We start from the raw sequence: 19,113 nt of genomic DNA, 5'->3' as shown, positions 1-19,113 counted from the left end.
AATCTCGGGTAGAACTATAAGGTTTTGAAGGCCAGGCAGGTGTCCCCCCCCCCCCCCCTCCCTCCCTCCCCCCCCCCCCCACACCTTTCTGCAGGATGCCACTTGGGTGTTAGCCCCAAAAGACGGGCTTCATAGGTGAAGCTGCCTTAGTAGGGCAGATGTGCAACATCATGGGGAGGGCTTCCTCATTGTTGAGGTAGACAGGTTGGCACAGGAAGCAGAGAGGGGAAACCAGTTGTCAAACTGGATTCCCCTGGGGCGTGTAGTCACACCTCGGGTGGGCTAGGGAGGTCTGAACACAGAGAGAGGGGTCTTGCCATATTGGGAGTGGGCAGAATGATGCATCCTGGGATAGATGTCATTGGCTACCAACTGCATCGTCCCCTGAGGCCACTTTCTGAGCATAATTGGGGTAACCCTGGCACCCAGACCTCAGATCTCGACCGACTTGGATGAGGGACAGAATGACTGCCCTGCTGCACCAAGGGACTAGCAAAGAAAGGCTGCACCGACAAAGACTGCACCTGCTGCACTTAGTGGCTAGCAATGAGATGGACATTGTCTCCATGTCCTGCCCAAGGAGAAGCTGTCTCCAGAGCCCAGTCAAAGGGGTCAAGAGAAATGTAATGGTCAGCTGTCTGGTCTGGCCTCTTGTTCGGAGCATAGGGACACAACAGCTGAAGTAGCCCGCTGGGGCTAATTGGTTACCCTAAGTCTCGAAGCCGCTACCAGCGCTCCCATACAGCAAGAACCCACTCGCAGAGTTGCATCTGAATTTGCTGTGCCTGGGAGTGCTGTTGAGAGTTGCTGGGACCCTCAGAAGGTGAGTTATCGACCCAGGAAGGATTTACCTCTGGCTGTGACACCTGGTGACTGGTAGTCCAGTAGTGACTGGACTTAAGCCAGACCGTAGAGATTTTCGTGGGGTTGCCTGCAATCAAGACCACATCCACTATCTTTGTGGACTGAGGAATGCTTGCAGGAAGACCCCTGTCGACCGCATCGCATCTTCAGCATCCTTCATCCCGTTCATTTGGACCACTCCATAGGAATCCATTGCAACAGGGATAAAGTGCCTGGACCGGCTGATGGACTTCTTCTGTGAATGTAACTGTTGTTGAGAACCTTGTTGATCCCCCTGACTAACTCCCTGCTGGAGTTGGCTGTACCAAGTACTTCTAACCATCCGCAGTGACACCTACGTTTTCTTTGAAGAAGTTTCTGTGTCCAGTTCTTTGACTTTGCCATGGCTTGTTCACGATTGAGTGAAATTTCTTTGATTGCATATTACTTGTAAAATCTATATCTCCGGAACCCTCAGGTGGATCTTTTTCGTTCTACTGCCTAAATTCCTATCAAAATACATTCTGTTTTTAGAAATTTATGTCAGATTGCTTCAGTTCTGTGTATATTTTGGTGCTGTTTAAATGCTTTACACTTGTTCCTCTGTGTGAGGCTTACTGTTCAATGCCACAGTTACCCAGGTTTGAGCTGAGGGTTTTACAGACAAAACCTACTGCAATAATTAAAGGAGATGGTAAGTGTATTACACGGTGGAGTCGCACAACCACTCCATATAATACACTCCATTTCATAATAATGCTTAAGACAGCTTCCAGAATGGTTAAAATATTGTGCGATACCGCATTGTTATATTCAATCCCTCCATGGGCAATTCTCTTATATTTTGCATACAACATTTCATTCTCCTTCTTTAAAAAAATATTGTGATATTACAGGATGATTATATTGTTTCGTTAAAAAGAGGAAAATCTAATGTTTTTCCTTTTTTGCCTTCGTAATTGATTGCACAAGTGTTGTGTGAGTGTTGCACACGTCATTTCTTACTATGTTGCTTTGAATCTTTCCTCTAAATCTGTATAGTTGTTTCCCTCATTAGTTTTTCCTGTACACTGCCCTCTTCCTTTATATGCTTCTGCAAGAGAAAAGCCCCATCAATTAACTAGTTATCTAAGACACTTTAATAGCATGACAATGTCATGTGTGTGCCCCTGAAAACTCAAGTCCAGGCAGCTGGATAAATAAGCAGTAGTCACAGAAATGTGAGCAGGGCAAACACTTTTTTTGTGGAAGCTCACAGCGTCTGCCCAATCAAAACATATATTCCTGGCTCCCAACATGTGGGTGGAGCCAAGGCCCATTTATAGTGATCCTCACATAATTGTCTGGCGACAGCTATGCACATTTGCAGTATTGAACTTGCAAAGACATTCTGTTTTGCAAGGTAACAGATATCGCATTAGTTTGTGCTTTCTGCTGGCAATGTTTGTGGCACTACCAGGCAGTGCTTTAAATCGTTAGTTACTGTCAGTACTGAGAATCTGCACTTCTTTCATTTGAAAGGGAGGGTACCTGGATTTCTCTGCACTGCTGTAATGAATTTAATGGGAGACTGCCAGCTCTTTTTAGGAAGGCACGGGTAGTCTGGATTGTGAGTACCAGGGCTTTTATATTTCTATTTAAAACACTGATGGCAGGGAAATGAAAAGTAAAAATCGGCCCTTTAGGCCATAAACCAGACCCACAAACAGCAAAAAAACAGCGCACACTTGACAGAAAAGTCTTGTGGGATAACGCTTGCATTTTTCACATATCTTTTGTCCTTTGTAGTCCACTTGAGATCATCAGATCCAAGAGTATGTTCGAAGGAAGAAGCTGTGTGATAAGTTGTTGGGAGAGCAATATTCGTAGTGCTAGAGAGGTGCCTATTGAGGAAAGATGGGGTTGGCAGAAGGGTGGTGTTCTGACCAGCTGAGTTGCTGGGCAGGTGGTTTTCATGTATGAGCAGTTGAAGAGCGTATACTGGTGGGAAGCATCATCTGCATTACGTTTCAGCACACCCTGAACTGGGTCACACATAACACTCTTTCAGAGGTCCACCTAGCTCTATGACAGTAGTCTTCAGTCTATGGGGATGCGCTGCGACAGGTTGGCCAGGTTAGGGGTGCTGTGGCAAAGAGGGCTGAGCTTCCTTGTCCACTTCACAAGTATCCGATACCTATAGAAAATTGATAATTAAGCTTACATTTTTGGTTATTCTTGCTTAAACCTGACCTTCTCACAACCTAACTACCTTTTCTGCTCATTTCTGAATTATTGTGCATACATAAAGCATTGTATTAGTTTCATCAGTGTGAGAATGTTATGTAAAATGTAAATAGAAATACAAAAATGTACTTGCAAATGTGCTTTTAACCTTAGAAGCAAGACAGCATTTCAGTGTTTAAAATGTAAATATGTTTATGTGAGAAAAAGCACAGGAAATAACGAACCTCCAGTGTTGTCACCATTTCATGGGTAATCTAAACAGACCTCCCCTCTAGATTTGCTTGAACAAAGCATGCAGCATAGTTTTGGGGTATTCCCTCTAATACCTCCCCCTCCAAACTAAGCTGAGTCATTGGGCTACCATACAGTATTTTGCATAGCGTATATCTGTTTTGATAGCTTTAACATTATCACAATAAATTAATATCTGTTTTACCTTCTTTTTGGGAGTACATGTTTGCAAGCTCCACTACTTAGTATTGGTGTTTACCATTTGATTTAATAATTGTGAGAAAATGTATCATTTGCAGGGCAGTGTCAAATAATTTTCCTCATGTGGTTCTCGCCAGATGGTGGAAAGACAGATTTTCGATTAGATTTCCCATTCTCATTCTATTGTTTGTTTCTCATATTGTTGTAGAAAAGACGTGTTGGGAGCTACCTAGGCTGAGGATGAAAATTGTCTGATGTTAGGTTTGATAGAAAGCAATGAGTTTGGGTTATTTTGATGTGCATTGTCAATTTATTGGAATTGGAATATTGGAATATTGGATGGGTATTTATAGAGCGCGAACGTTCGCTCCGAAGGGAGCATCTTGGCGCTGTAAAAACCTGGGACCAGATCAGTGGAAGGGCGGTGGAGGGTTAAATGGCTGCTTTAGTCCAGTCGTCAGAGAGATTAAAAATCCACGTTTTAAGGTGCTTCCTAAATGGTTTCTCATGCGTCTGAAGTCTAAGATGCCTTGGCGTACTGTTCCAGGCTCTAATAGCCAGGGTGCTGAGAGTTTTTCCGCCTTTGGACTTCAGGTTGAATTTAGGGGGGGTCATGAGGTTTTCTTGAGAGGATCTGAGAATGCGACCCGGGATGTAATGAGGGAAGCGTTTCGACAGGTAGACTGGGCCGGATTTGTGGAAGGCTCGGAAGGCTACAACGAGAATTTTGAAGAGTATTCTCTTGTGCAAAGGGAGCCAATGAAGGAATCTGAGGGCAGTGGAAATAGAAGATTTGCGTGGGAGTTTTAAGACAAGACGCGCGGCAGTGTGCAGGACACTTTGCAGTTTCAGTCGGGTGGATTTCTTGGTCCCTGCCAAAAGGCCATTACAGTAGTCCACTCGAGAGAGAATGAGGGCTACCGCAATGGTCTTTCTGGAATCGAGCGGGAGAAAGTCAAAGAACTTTCTCATGGATTTTATAATGCCAAAGCATTTACCTGCTACAGTTGTGACATGGGAATCGAAAGAAAGATCGGAATCGAAGATGACTCCGAGGTTTCTGGCCGATGAAACTGTCTGGGGTGGGGCAGCAGAGTTATCAGGCCACCACAGAGCGGGACAGAAGGATGCGTTCTTTCCAATGGGCAGGATCTCGGTTTTGCTGGAGTTACAGCGAAGATGGTTGGTGTCCATCCATTGAAAGACCGCTGTGAGGCAGCATTTGAGGTTAAGTTCGGCCGAGTTGGAATTGTCGTCGAGAGGGATGACAAGCTGAGTATCGTCGGCATAAGACGTGACAATTATGCCGAACGATTCTATGAGTGAGAGCAGGGGGATGAGATATATATTGAATAGGAGGGGACTTAGAATGGAGCCCTGGGGGACTCCACACGAGATCTTTTTTTCTTTGGATTGGAAAGGGCCCAGTGAGATGGTTTGAGACCTGTCACTGAGGAAGGAACTGATCCAGGCTAGGGCTGAGTTGGTGATGCCAATGTCCATAAGTCTGTTGAGCAGTATGGAGTGGGAAATAGTGTCGAATGCCGCCGTGAGGTCAAGAAGGATCAGGATGGCCTTCTTCCTCTGATCTTGGAGGTTTTTAATGGTGTCGGTCAGCTCGATCAGGGCGGTCTCGGTAGAATGTCTAGACCGGAAACCGGATTGCTGGGGGTGAAGTAGGTTGTGGGCATCAAGGAAGGACTTGAGCTCTTTGTGGACTAATTGTTCCGTGATTTTGCCCAGTGCAGGTAGCAGGGTGATGGGACGAAGGTTAGTTAAATCAGAGGGGGGTTTGTTTGCCTTTTTCATCAGAGGTTTAACCACACCTTTTTTCCAGGCGAGCGGGACAGAGCCAGATTTGAGGAGCTACCTAGGCTGAGGATGAAAATTGTCTGATGTTAGGTTTGATAGAAAGCAATGAGTTTGGGTTATTTTGATGTGCATTGTCAATTTACAGGCCATAAAGGGTCTGCAATGCACTTTGTTTGCCTGCAGTGGGCAGGGTAAATGGGAGGTGTGTTGGGAGGGCATTAGTAGCAGATGTCAGGAGTGCCAGGGCCTTTCAGGCTTTTTATATCAGGCATACTATCATTACTAAGTTATTGGGATCATTATAGGGTTGAAGGGAACAGGTAGTTACATGAAAACTCCTCGAGATTCTGCAGAGTTCCACTAATGGGCGGAAATCGGGACGTCATGCTACATGTGCGGAATTTTTGCACCAGGAGGGTGTTCCTCATTGAAAAATCAGAGCACGCGTCACCACGCAGTGTGCCAGAGGGTGCCTTATCTCAAGTTGGTTTTGCTGCCTCTCAAGTAGATTTTATATACTTAGGCTGCAGCTTTTTCACTGTGAACGCTTGTGACCACCCGCATTAGGAAAATCTCACCGGGTCACCTCCTAGCGGCTGAAAATCATGCAAGGGGATGCCAATTCTCACTTGCCAACTTACCATTGGTGAGCCACACACCAGAAAAAACCTCTGCCCACAGGGTGGTTGGTGGAATTTTTTTTTTTGAAACTCTGAGCTGAAGTGGCCAAAACTCCGCCTGCGGAGTGAAATTTATCGCCCATTGCTAGATCATTCAACCACGTTAGCCATTTTCTGTCCCGCCCCAAGACATTTGTTTAACCTTGTGGTTAACAAATTTAAATACCTGGTTGTCTCCCTCACGCTTTTGAGTTGATATTTCCATTGGGACCTTCAATGGGCTCCATGCTAAGACCACATTCCATCGCTTGATTACTGGTGTCCAACTTCTCAGTTCTCTAATGCTGTTTTGTGGGGTTTCTCATTGCAGGAAAAGATCAGCGAAGACCTTCGAGCAACACTTAATGCCTTCTTGTACCGGACAGGGGAGCAAAGCAACAAGTAAGGGTTGAATTGACGTATGAATCTAGGGTGCGCAAAGACTCCTGAGAGATGGTATGCAGGAGCTAGATTAATCTTAAGGGCAGGGTGGTGTGAGTGATCTGTAGGTGGAATGTGCTCCTCTATGGTGTGACAGATCAGTGAGGTACATTTGTTGAACAGGTTTTGGGGTATGTTCAGGTGAGTAGAATAGACAGGTTATGATTTGTGTATAGCTGAGCATTTACCAGTTCTGTGGTCTCTGAAAGCAGTGTCAATTGTAGGTTTATCTAGGAAGGGAAGGGTCGTTGTCTGAGTGGGGGACTCTAAACCTCCCCTCTGGTCCCAGTCAGACATCATTTATACTGTGAAGATTTTCCCTATGGTGGTGTTTCATGGGGGGGGTGAGTGGTGTGAACGTGCGACCCTAATACATATATATCCTTTATGAGCGATCATTGTCTTGCTAGCTGTGGCTGCTGCTGTCTGTCCTTTTAAGAGCGACAGTAGAGCTTGTGTGTTTTTCAAATGTCATAAATAAATATGTTCTAGTGTTCACGGCACAGTACTTGTGACTTCTCGTTACTTATTTGGGTGTAATTGTTCCTACGCACTAAAGAACTAATTGTTGCCATACGGTCTTGATGTCTTCTACTTGAAACAGATGTATCCTCTTCTTGCCTTGTTCTCAGTCCTGTTGTCCTGGGTCTCGTGTTTCCTGACTTGATGTCTCTCGGTCCCTGGGTCCCTGGGTCTCTGGTATCCGTATCTCCCTCCCTCCCTCCTTGGCCCCCTGTCCCGCCAGCGTGTCTGATGTTCTCTCCTTCCCAGGCCCAGTCTTTGGAGTTTCCCTGACCCGAGGCTGTCGGGGATGAATGGATAGATACGTAGACAAGATGTTTTTTATCTGGATAGTCGGGTTGACAGATGAGTTAGAAACGTAGGTAATAGACAGCTAGCGAGGATTGTGGGAGTTGTGCTAGACGGTGGTGGTAAGGGAGCAGGGGCCTGTTTAAACCCCGAAGCTCCCGCCAAGCACTGTCGTCTTGCTGAAGTCTCCATCCGGTCAGCTCAGAGCCTGATGGTTCCTGTCGGGAGTGAGGAGATCTCCTGGCAGGCCAGTCCTGAATGAATGAATTGAGACTCAGCCAGCTCCATGCCACTCTCTCCCTACACGTTGCCTACAAGTGCAGTGCAGGATACTGTGACCTTGAGGCTCCCACGTGCCATCTGCGCCTGGCGCTGCGGATAAACAGATGGCAGATGACGGAGGTATCCGGTGGCTGCAATGAAACGGAATGTCAGGCTTTAATGCCCCATTAAACTGCGCGCAGCAGTCCGTGCGGAGACACGACAATGGCAAGATAAGAAGAGGCTCATTAGGAAGCTAATTTGGGCTTTCTATTTTTATTTTATTTCGTCAGATTGTAAGGTTGGGAGGGTACTAAGGGGGGGGCAGAGCGGCTCTGCATTATGACTATGAATATTTGTATGCCTTTTATCATGCACACTGTTTAGGCTGTGCTTGCATCGTCCAGGGGTACTGATGTACCACTTAGGAAAGATCATTGTTGAACCTGGGGCAACTCTCCTACCGAGGGAGACAGCCTTGCGAGGATCTGAACTGAGTGTATTGAGGTGGCTCTCAAGGCACTTTATGCTGAGTGTGAAGTGTCATATTTTTCTTTTTACAGTTGTTCTGCACACTCCTTGTAGTACTTCCAGCGCAAGGTGGCATCTCTCGTACCATAATACACATCTTCTAATATGAAATGCAACTCTTATGCTCAAAAACGCGTCTTGCTGTGTCTTCATTTATTACAAGTTAAGGTGTATTACAGTTCAAGATACCCCTGCATTGTGTCTCGAGGCCTTATTTGCAGGCTCTGAAAAATATTATAAGATGGCATCTGTCTATTAAGAGAACCGCCCCCTCTCAGTACTGTTTTCAGCATGATCTCCCTCCTGCCAAAGTCAAGTCAAGTCAAGTAAAAAAAACTTTATTTCGGAGAATCTCCATAAAAGTACATAAAATGAATATAAAAACATTTAAGAACAATAGATAAAAGTGGTTACAAGTTAGTGGTACAGCCGCAAGGCTAGATTCCTGTCAATTACATGTAATCATGTGCCTTTATAGCAGGGTACAAAACAAATCATGGTGACATATTTAAGTACCGCTTCCGTTTGTGCCATAGAGCCCCCAGAAATTTTGCCACAGCAAACACAATGTGTGCAGCCATTTCGCTTTTGAGAATTCTAAAGGCTTCGTGACATCTGGTAAAACCCAGATTCCTACAAACGGGAATGATCCATTTCCTGCGCGCCTCAGTATAGCCCGGGCAGAAGAATATTAGATGTAGCTCGGTTTCGTCGCTTACACTGCATGCCGGGCAAATACTGGATGTCGGCGCGGACCAACGGCTAGTAAGAGCACGAATTGGCAAGGATCCATGCCTCCATTGCAAAAAAAGCTTCCTGATTATTGCAGGGTAAACATTGTCAAGGACCAGTTCAAAACTATATGTGGTCTTCGTGTAAAGGAATTGATGTGTTAACGACCCTAAAGATTTTGACGGTCGAAGTAAGGGAGCCTTGGAATCATAGTACAGTTTGGTAAGAGCTTTTTTGGGAAGCTTGGAGCAGGCATTCTCAGGGTCGTTCCAAAGTGCATCTAGACCCAGGCTCACCAAACTATTCCTTACAAACTTAAGCCAGTCAATGTTCCCCGCATTTAGGAGGCCAAGAACTTCCTGTAGACCCTGTCTATAGTGAATCAGTTCAGGCACCGTCCATAATCTACGCCAATAGATCACGGGACGAAGCGCCAACTCTTCCTCCAGGGGTCTAATGCCCAGGTCAAGTCTTAGAGGCACTAGGGGTGTACTCCGAGGAAGAGCTACTAAACGCCTAAGAAAACTGTTGTCCTCCTTTCCCAAGCTGTCCAGGACTTTGTGACCCCATAGTTCGCTGCCATATGTGACTGCTCCTCTGGCTTGTACTCTATAAATATGAAGGGGTGGGCCTATAGGTTTGAGGGTCGACCTATTCCTCCCTATCATCCTTAATATTCCACTGGTATGTTGCACTAATTTCATCCTGGCTTTCTCCTGGTGTGGACCCCACCCCAATTCCTCGTTAAGGGTTACACCAAGATATTCAAAGGTGTTTACTCGTTCAAGTATGTTATTCCCTATACGTGGGATGCGGCAAAGCCTGGGTGGCGGATTGAAGGCCATAAATTTAGTCTTTAGGGTATTGATCTCGAGTCCATGCTCCCTACAGAAGTCCCCAAATCCATCCAGCACACGCTGGATTCCCATCGGTGACTTGGAGAGAAGGAGGGTATCATCCGCAAACATAATAGCTGGAACCTTCCTTCCCGCCAACTTCGGGACATCTGAATTGGGGACCCCATTGAGGTGATCAATGACACCGTTGACAAAGAGGCAGAACAGGGTTGGTGCGAGTACGCACCCCTGTCTTACCCCTCTGTCAACGGGAAACTTATTTGACAATTCTCCATGTCTACCACACCTCACACGAGCATAGGTGTTTGTGTGGAGGCGGATGATCATGGTCAGGAGATCAGCTGGCACCCCGACATTCGCCAGCACTTCCCAGAGCTTACCGCGTGGGACGAGGTCAAAGGCTGCCCTTAGGTCCACAAATACAGTATAGAGACTGCCACCCTCCAGCTGTATTGTTTTCCAGTGTATAAGGGACAGCCTAAAGACCTGGTCTATGGTGGAGGTCTTCTGGCGAAACCCAGCCTGAAAGGGACTTAAAATGTCCCTTTCTTCGATCCAGTCCAATAGTCGATCCAACAGAAGCCTCGCGAAAAGCTTCTGTGGAACGTCTATCAGACTGATCGGTCTATAATTGGCGGGGAGCAGAGGTGAACCCCTTTTAAAAATGGGCACAATCTCCGCCCCGAGCCAAGTTGGAGGGACCTCCATCCCATGGATGATAGCATTAAACAATACCAGGAGGTATGGTGCCCAAATTTTTACCTCATGCTTTAAGAGGTCACCTGGGAGCTTGTCAAGGCCTGGGGCTTTTCCTGAGGAAAGGTGAGTAATTGCCGTTTCCAATTCCTCCAAGTTGAAATCTTCCATCTCAGTGGAATTCTCCATGATTGTGGCGACTAGGGTCCCGGCCTGGTTTCCTATTTTGTCTATCTCGGTCCTACAATAGAGCGATGTAAAGTGTTCCTCCCAAACTTCAGGCGCAATGTTGCCCTCTATAGCCATAACAGGTTCCGCTGAGCCATGTTTGACTATATGCCAAAATTTCCTTGAGTCTCTGGTTTTAAGTGTAGTTGTAATTTCTGCCCAATTCTCCCAGTCCCAGTCGATCTTGGCGTTTTTAAGGAGAAGCTTGTAAGCCACCCTCTTTTCCCTAATTACCGAGGGGGCCTCCTTGTTTTTAAACGCTCGGAGGAGGTCTTTCTTAGCTCCCCTACAGGTGGCATTGAACCATGAGGTTCTTTCTCTCCTCACTTTCCTGTCCAGAACCACAGGGTTCAATACCTCGGCTAGATTGTCACAGAGGGTCTGGTGAATGTCCTCAAGGGGGCAACCACCGTCTTGCGAGGGCAATTGGGAGAGGAAACTTTCCACTTTTTCAAGGGCTAATGCCACTTGCTCATATATGCTCCTTAAGCAAGTTGGTTTCTCTAGCAGTTTGTCCCACCTTATTCTTCGCCTATTACTGGATAAGGTGAGACTGGGGGCAGATACTCTGTTTCCTAAAACGGCACCCTTTAGAAAACCATCCGCGGCTAATGAAAGGATTAAGGGATTGTGGTCGCTGTCTGACCTAGGGACTATTTTAAAGTCTAGAACCAATTTCCAATCCTTGAGTTTGAACATTATATAATCTATCCGAGACTCCTGGCCTGGTCTGTTAAAAGTTGGTTGCGGCGGGATATCCCCTTGGAACCTACCATTGCAAGCTCTAAGTGAGTTTGCCAGAGACAGTGTTAAAACTTGCAGTAGGAGAGGTGACGATGACCTAACTGGCGGTCCCACAATGCTTGGGATTTCCCAGAGGTCATCCTCTTCACTGCTAATCCCGTCCAGATGAATCGGGAGTGGTTCGAACTGGATATTAAAATCCCCTCCAACCAGTAATGTTTCTGGACCAATGAGGGAATCGAGAAAAATCATTAAGTCCTCCATTGTCCTTGAGGTTGCCGCTATTCCAGTCGGTCTAGAATATATATTTACCAAGGTCAGGCCCGTCCCAGTGGGCCAACGCAGTGCCACACACAGGATGTCGGATGAGTTGGTTTCTACCATCTCAGCCATGCAGCCTAGGTGGCTAGCGATCCATATTGATAAGCCTCCAGACGGGCGTCCCTTCCCACCCCATCTGGCTGGGACATTGAAAGTTGCGAACCCAAGGTAACAATGGTTTTCTCTGGCCCACGTCTCTTGAAACATGCATATGTCATATTCTTTGATAAAGTTTTCCCAATCACTATTATCCAACTTATTAGGTAGCCCTGCCACGTTCCATGATAGTATTTCCAGTGACCTCGCGGCCCTACATACGGTCGTTGGGGTCTCATGCAAAGTACTTTCTGCCGGCCGTGAAAGGGCACAATCCCCCACATTATCCCGTACCTTGGATGAGAAACCCTGTGTCAGAACAATCTGTCCTGCCGGACAACCATCCTGCGCCTTTACTGTTGTTTCATCTGCGAATACTCGAGCATGTTCATGGGGCGCTGTATGGAACTCAAGTGGTGGGAGCCCAGAAGTGGTAGAGTGTTGTGGGCAAATAATCTGCGACTTGGGAATCAGATCCATGTCCCCGGCCTGTAATACCAGGGTGCTAAGCCCATGATGGAGAAAACTCCTATGTCAGTCGCACTCATCAACTCCTGATAAGACCCCGAATCTGTTTGCGACTTCAAGGGGAGTAAATGGTGGGCCTTGGTTCGCCTTCCATGGGCCGTGTCTGTGACTCCCAGGGCGCATCGTAACCCAGTCTAATGCGTTCCCATGTGTCGCAATTGTGGATGCGTAGGTATTACAATGTTTAACAGGGGGAACAGAGGTTACAGAAAAAGTGTGGGGGTGTGTCATCATTCGTACTGGGGCCCTGGGATACACATTATAGGAGACTACAGGTCTTGGGTAAATGTAAGACAAATCACGGGGATTTATGGACCCACAGATATTGCGCAGAGGGTAGTCTAAGATGTAGTTGACTGCTCTGGGGTCTCTGAAGTTGATAATAATTACGTCCCCTGGAAGGTCCTTGGTTCTACGCCCTAACCAAGTAAGTCTCCGGACATGTAGTATCTCCCCATTGATGTTAGGAGGGAGAGGTCTATTTGACCTAAGCCAATGCATGGTCTTGTTTTTTAATTCAAAGAAGCCTTCAGTTTTGCCCATTACCAGGGGCGGGACTTCTGTGAGCGCTACCACATATGGAACCGCCTCTGGGGGTAGATCAACTAGGTGACCAGGTTGGTCTCTTGCCCTAGCTAGTTGCTGATTCCCACCCCTCTCATTTGAAATCGTTTCTATGGTGTTATTTATTACTTCCTTTGTTTGTTCACCCACATTGCTTTGACCATGGTGTTGATGAGCTGCGGTATTAGGGGACTTGGCCCTATGCTGGTAATTAGAGCTACCCATGTCGTTTTTCCTGGTGTAAGTAAGAGTTGGAACTAATACGGCAGGAGGGGGCAAGACTGGGTGTACAAGATCTTTACATAGCCCCGGGTGTTTTATAATTAAAGATTCTAGGTCCCCTAGGCGATGCTCTATATTTTTTAATCGTTCGATGATGGGTAGAACAAATGACCTTATCAGTTGCTCCATGCCCTCGAGGTATGGAAGCATCGGACCTGCATTGGGCAAGGGCAACGGAGAACAGGTCAAATCAGAAGGGGGGGGGGTTCCAGAGTGGTAGAAGATGTTGTGGCCTTGGCATGTGTTGATGGTGACGTGATTGTAACCTTTGACCGAGATATTATGCCTGGATTGTGGATGGGACCTTTGCCAAAGTCAGTGTGTTTAATCTTGTCTCTTGGTTTATCACCTAGCCTCTTTCTTCTTTTGGAGGGAGGGGGCCTTGAAGCTTTAGGCGTCAGCGCCCTCCCGACCTTCTTGCTAGAGGCCTTAGCCTTGGGTTGGGATGAAATAGTGACAATGTCCGTTTCCTTGGTAGAAGTACTAGAACTGGAAAGGTGTAGATCAGTTGTGCGGAGCGAACAGATAAGATTGTCGGATGTAGGATCAATAGTTCTGAGCAGCACAGGAACATTGTCAATGGCTAATGCCTCCTGCGTGAGAGTAGGAGAGCCTAGCATAATATGAGACTGATTTGTAGGAGACGTATTATCCAAAGGTATCCTATTTTTAATACACTCGATGGAGCGACGTCGCTCAGCCCTGCGTTCGGCGAGCGTAGTCTCCTTAACCGAGACCGCAACAGCCTTTTTAAAATAATCGTCCAGTGTTCCTTTAGTTGGGGTACCAATTATAATGGGTGCATTAATAGACGCAGTCTCGGCCATGGTAATACTCAAAATAATGAACACACAACTCACAGTTACTGGAAACTCCAGGGAATTCCCTCGGCCCGGTCTCTTCGTGTCTCTTCGTGTCTCTGAGGGCCTCAGAGGGCCCGCTCTTTGCCTGGTCTTCGCCCGAGCTGCGACCGCGCGCGTACCGCTAGCGCGTGTGGGCGGGGACCTTAATATAGATGAGGAGGCGGTACAGGGAAGAGGTTCCAGGTGTGCTGTGCAAGGTTGGAGGCGTGCACCCTGGACCTCGCAGTCCCGTAAGCTCAGCCTCCTCGCCGTTCTTCCCGCGATGTTCAGGGTAACCTGGCTTGATCCACAGGCAAAGAGTCAATGACAGTCCCAGCTCACTCGTCCAAGGGCAGCAATTAAATATTCAGCGCCTTCGAGCGGCTCCCGCGAAGCGGGGGCCGCGAGGCGCGGGATTGGTTGGAGGCGGTGCAGGGAAGAGGTTCCAGGTGTGCTGTGCAAGGTTGGAGGCGTGCACCCTGGACCTCGCAGTCCCGTAAGCTCAGCCTCCTCGCCGTTCTTCCCGCGATGTTCAGGGTAACCTGGCTTGATCCACAGGCAAAGAGTCAATGACAGTCCCCTTCAGGGTAACCTGGCTTGATCCACAGGCAAAGAGTCAATGACAGTCCCCTGCCAAAGCATCTATTGTTCAGCAGCTAAATCTGCCCTGATTACCTGGTAGCACCAGAGAAAGATGTTTCATCACATGCGTGGCTTCCCTGGTGCTGTTAGCCAAATGTTGAGCTGTGAGCCCTATTCTGTAAGGTAAGAGACTTCGTAAGAATGAAAAAGCGTCCCTACTTTGTAGTGTGTTGTAGTTGTTAATACAATTATTTTGTTTGCAAAGCCATGATATGAGTAACCCATCTAAGCTGTAATAAAAATAGATTTTTAGCATTTAGTGTGAGGGTTGGGGGCTGGACTCGGGCACCTGACTGAACCAATATGCAGCTTCAGAATCTTATATGTTTATGGCATCTGTGGAGCCCATTTGTTAAGTCAGTAACATTGTAGAGCCCTCCCCTGAGGGCTGACTAGGGCGAAGGTCCAGAATCCTAACCTTTGTGCCTGCTGCCCTTTTTCTTGCATGCCTGACAGCTGATGTTTCTGGGCTTTCCCTGCCTTTGTCGATTGGCTGCTGGAGGCTGCTTGTCCTGCGCTCAGGGTAGCTAGCTACAGTGTATGTCCTGATGTGTCTTCATCCAGTCTGCTGCTGCCCCTGGGCCTGTTTCAGTCTGCTGCAGCTCAGCGTGTGACTACGAATCTAGAGCATCCGTGGGTGCTGTCAAAATCAATTTCTGGATCTTGCATCCTTTTCAGAAAGGATACATGATGGCAGGGCGCCTTCCTGGTCTCTTTTCCTGTCACGCCTACACCGTCCGATCGTGTTTGTGAAACGTCTTTGGCCTTTTCCCTTGGCCTCCTTAGTGACGTGACTTCCACTAATGTCTGAAGTTTGTTGTGAGTTTGGATAATGTGCTTTAGATGGCAATACAGAAAAAAACAAAGTGATTGGTGTAATGCCAGTGGGGGGATACTCTGCTACGGTAGCGGAGTGTCGTCCCACAGCTCTTAGAGCAGTGTAAAAGGAAAAATTAAAATGATAATACCAGAAGTTATCATATTTTTAGTATCTTGCTGCCAGGTTAGGGCGGGTGGGCTGGGCTCCCATGACGCCAGAGCGAGTACGATTGGTTGCTGTACCTTAAGTGCCCATGGCGGTATGGCCGGCTGTCTTGGGCCAACCAAACCGTCATGGGCACTTAGCATGTTCTCCGCTGAGCTGTAATGCACAGCCTGGGTGGGGAACATGCACAGGCTGTCAGTCCCTACCTCAGCGTCGAAACCACGGCGCTCAGACCAATCACAATGCTGCTGTCATGGTGACAGCAGCATTGTGGTTGGCTTAGGGGAGCCTGGGTGCTGCCGGGAGCCAGGAAAACAACGAAGACGAAGATGAGGCTTCAGTTGGTGACCGGTGAAAGTCGTCTTTTCTTCTTTTTTTTTCTACGAAACTTCGCCAACGTTCCCCACCAGCCGCCACTGGAAATGCATGTAATTTACTCAGGGCTTTGTTCCAGTTCTAATTTTTTTGCTTACTGAGCCACTACAGAGGATGACCAGCAATATGTAAATCAGGCAAAAAAGCCGAGGAGGTGCTAGAGTTGTCTACCAATGGAAGAAAAAAAGACAAACCCGTTCTTAGAGATCCTCCAAACCAACTGCACTAGCTCAGAAGTGCTGCTTCCTTTAAAGGACATGCTGATGGAGCACGTCAAGGGAGATTAGGCCAAGCCCACATCGGTGCCAGAAGATTGCCCTCCGATATAAGCCGGCACCACAGGATCCGGCTGCCTTGTACTCCACATTCCCATAATTAGCTGGAAAGCCTGGTAGTGCAGATGTCTTCCTACCAAAGCAAAACCCTGGGTCATTCCCCTGTGTGCCTCCAGACTATGAGTCTAAGCAATTAGAGGCCATGAGTAAGAAAGTGTTCTTCTCAGTGAATCTGTTGCTCAGGTCCATAAACTCTGCTTGCCTATTGGACATGTACACCTACGCTGTGAGACATGGAATAGATGGTGACTTCAAGCCTTACGGACAGTCTCAAGGTCATTTGCGCAGAGGTATTCAAGGATGGACAGGGCGTGGAAAAATAGATCCTAAAAGCTAATCTGTTTTTAATACATTCAATTGCCAGGGCCATGGGATCTTTTGTCTCTATCAATTGTCATGCCTTGATATATTCGACTGTCTTTTTGGGGGAATTCCAGGCCAACTTAATGGACATTCCCTTGATGGCAAAAAGGCAGTTTCGGCCTTGAAGTTTAAGCAAGTTTGGTCAATAGGTCGGTCTTTGCGACTGGCTTCCCTTACCAAGCATTACTACATGTTACATGGACACTCTAAAGGCTTACCATTTTCTCAGTGCCAGGTCCTGCAGCCAAACAAGTTGCTGAGTCAGTACAGCGGCGGTCGCAGATCCAGAAGCGCACAGGTCCAGCAGCCCTCCTCCTTGTCCTCTGGGTGGTTACCTTCCGGGAAGTTGTATTAGCTTTCCCAAAGAGTATCACATAAAGCCTGTGGGAGAAAGGGTAGGTTACCATTTGAAGGACTGCCAGGCCATCCTAATGGGCCTGTCTGTTCTAGAGATCAGAAAGATGGGCCATGCTCTGCCTTTCCAACAGGTTTTCCCTCCCATTCTCCTGTCACATGTGCCCAATCAGGCAAGCACAGTCGCTTCCTCCAGTAGGACGGCAAGCCCTTATTGTAGAAAGAAGAGGTGGAGTTAGTCTCAGAGCAGGATATTGGATAGGAATGTTACTCTTGCTACTTACCTGTGCCCAAGAAGGACGGCGGTATGTGTCCTAACCTGGACTTCAGGGTTTTTGGCATCCTTCCTCCTCAAGGATAAATTCAAGATGCTATCATTTACTTAGTTGCTTCTGGTGCAGTTAATTAGGAGATTGAATGGTGTCCCGATTTGCAGGACGTGTTCTTCCATATAGCGATCCTGCAGTTGCACCGGTGATACTTGTTTCGCGTCAGGCTCCACATACTATGAATTTGCAATTGTTCTATTTGGCTTAATACAAGTACACAGGGACTTCACCAAGGTGGTGCTGGTGGTTTTGTGACATCTACGCGGCTGGGAAACTATATTCCCTTAGCTGGACAATGGACTGCTGATGGGAGTGCTCTCTGCTTTTGGTGTCAGAACTATTGAACGCTGCAGTATCACTGCTGTGCAACTTTGACTTCTCCGTCCGTCTTTGAGTAGAACCTAGAGCCCTCTCATTGCCTCTTGTTCATAGGGGTCGATACTCAGCGCTTCCGATCTTCCTCGGATGATTTGGGGTATGATTCTGTTTGGGTAGGGTCCTATTCCAGCTCTGACGGTTCCTCTCCTGCTGGCTTCTTGCTTTCTATTGGTCACTCATACAAATTAGTGCAAGGCTTTCCCGTAGAGTCTACATCTGCTGCCTTTGTAATAGGGGGAGCGAGCTAACAGACATCCTCAATATCTACCTTGACTCCACTGTGATCTCCAATGGTCCTCGATAGAGGAAAACCTGTGCAGTAGGAAGTCCTTTTGCTCACTGGCATTAGTGGTGACAGATGTGTCCCCTTTAGGATGAGTTGCCTATTTGAAGGAATTTTAGATCAGAAGTAGCTGGTCTCCCGCGGACCACAGATTTCATATCAACATACTTAAAACTGCAGCAATTCGCTTGGCTCAGAAGGCCTTTCCTCCCTCTTTTTCGTGGTCAGTCTGTCTGTGCAGATCCTCATAGATAACACAACTGTGATATAGGTAAACAAACAGTGCAGGGTGGATTCTTGACTGCTTGCATGAAGAGTTGACGCTGTAGGATTAGGCTCATGTGCAGAGAGGCTGACTGGTTTCCAACTTTCTAGCTGGCTCCTTGAAAAGAGAGCCAGCAGCCTGAGTCTGTCTCATCTTACCGACCACACGTGTTGTCTCCACCCGAAGACAGTACAATCAATCTCCAGTATTGGGTCTTTCATAGATTCACATGCTTGAATTATCCCCATTTTCGAAGTGGGAGCTCCACAATACAGTCTAATGCAGTAGAATGAGTATACATAGCTTACAATGGCAAAAGACATTGCATTGTGTAGCTTATCTACATCATTTAAATGAAGTGAAGCAATCAGATTCCTTCCTGTATGATTTTAATGAAGAGTCAAGAAAGACAGTTAGAGCAATCCCGCTAGTGAACTACATTTGGGAGGATGGGATTCACTGAGATTTTCATGGCAAGCCTGGATTTGTAGGATGCTTATTTCCATATCCCTATCCATCCCAAGCATCGCAAGTTTCTTACATTCACAGTACCCAGCACTAGTTACGTTACAGTACAAAGCATTCTTGTCCACAGACAGACAAACAAAACTCATGACACTGGCTCAAACTTTCTCACAAAGAAAGTCCATTTCTGCTAGTCATTTCAAATCTCTTCTCGGCTTGATGTCATCAGCCATTCTCCTAGTGCCTTGTGCTCGTCCAAGAATAAGACCTTTCCAGGAACAGTTGGACAAAAAATGGGTCCGGGTAGGAGGCTCATTCGACATTGTCATTCAGATAACACTGGCTATGAGGGTGGTGCTTCCCTGGTGGAAAAACTCCCAACAGTCCCTCATCTGGACTAACGTTCCTATCTCCAATTCCTGAGTACATAATTA

The 19,113-nt window shown here is 47.1% G+C and overlaps 1 protein-coding gene across 1 annotated transcript in view; it reads left to right on the top strand.

The window, feature by feature from the left end:
• LOC146868232 (ATPase family AAA domain-containing protein 3-A) overlaps positions 1-19,113 on the top strand; it is a 347,678-nt gene that overhangs the window by 263,923 nt on the left and 64,642 nt on the right. The window contains exon 13 of the mRNA XM_085609537.1: positions 6,304-6,374. Coding sequence (XP_085465663.1) covers positions 6,304-6,374 — 71 coding nt within the window. The remainder of the gene's footprint in view (positions 1-6,303; positions 6,375-19,113) is intronic.

The sequence above is a fragment of the Triturus cristatus genome, chromosome 1_2, assembly GCF_964204655.1.
Source record: "Triturus cristatus chromosome 1_2, aTriCri1.1, whole genome shotgun sequence".
Lineage (NCBI taxonomy): Eukaryota > Metazoa > Chordata > Amphibia > Caudata > Salamandridae > Triturus > Triturus cristatus.
The sequence above is the reverse complement of the archived record's forward strand: the minus strand, read 5'-3'. Positions and strand labels throughout refer to the sequence as shown.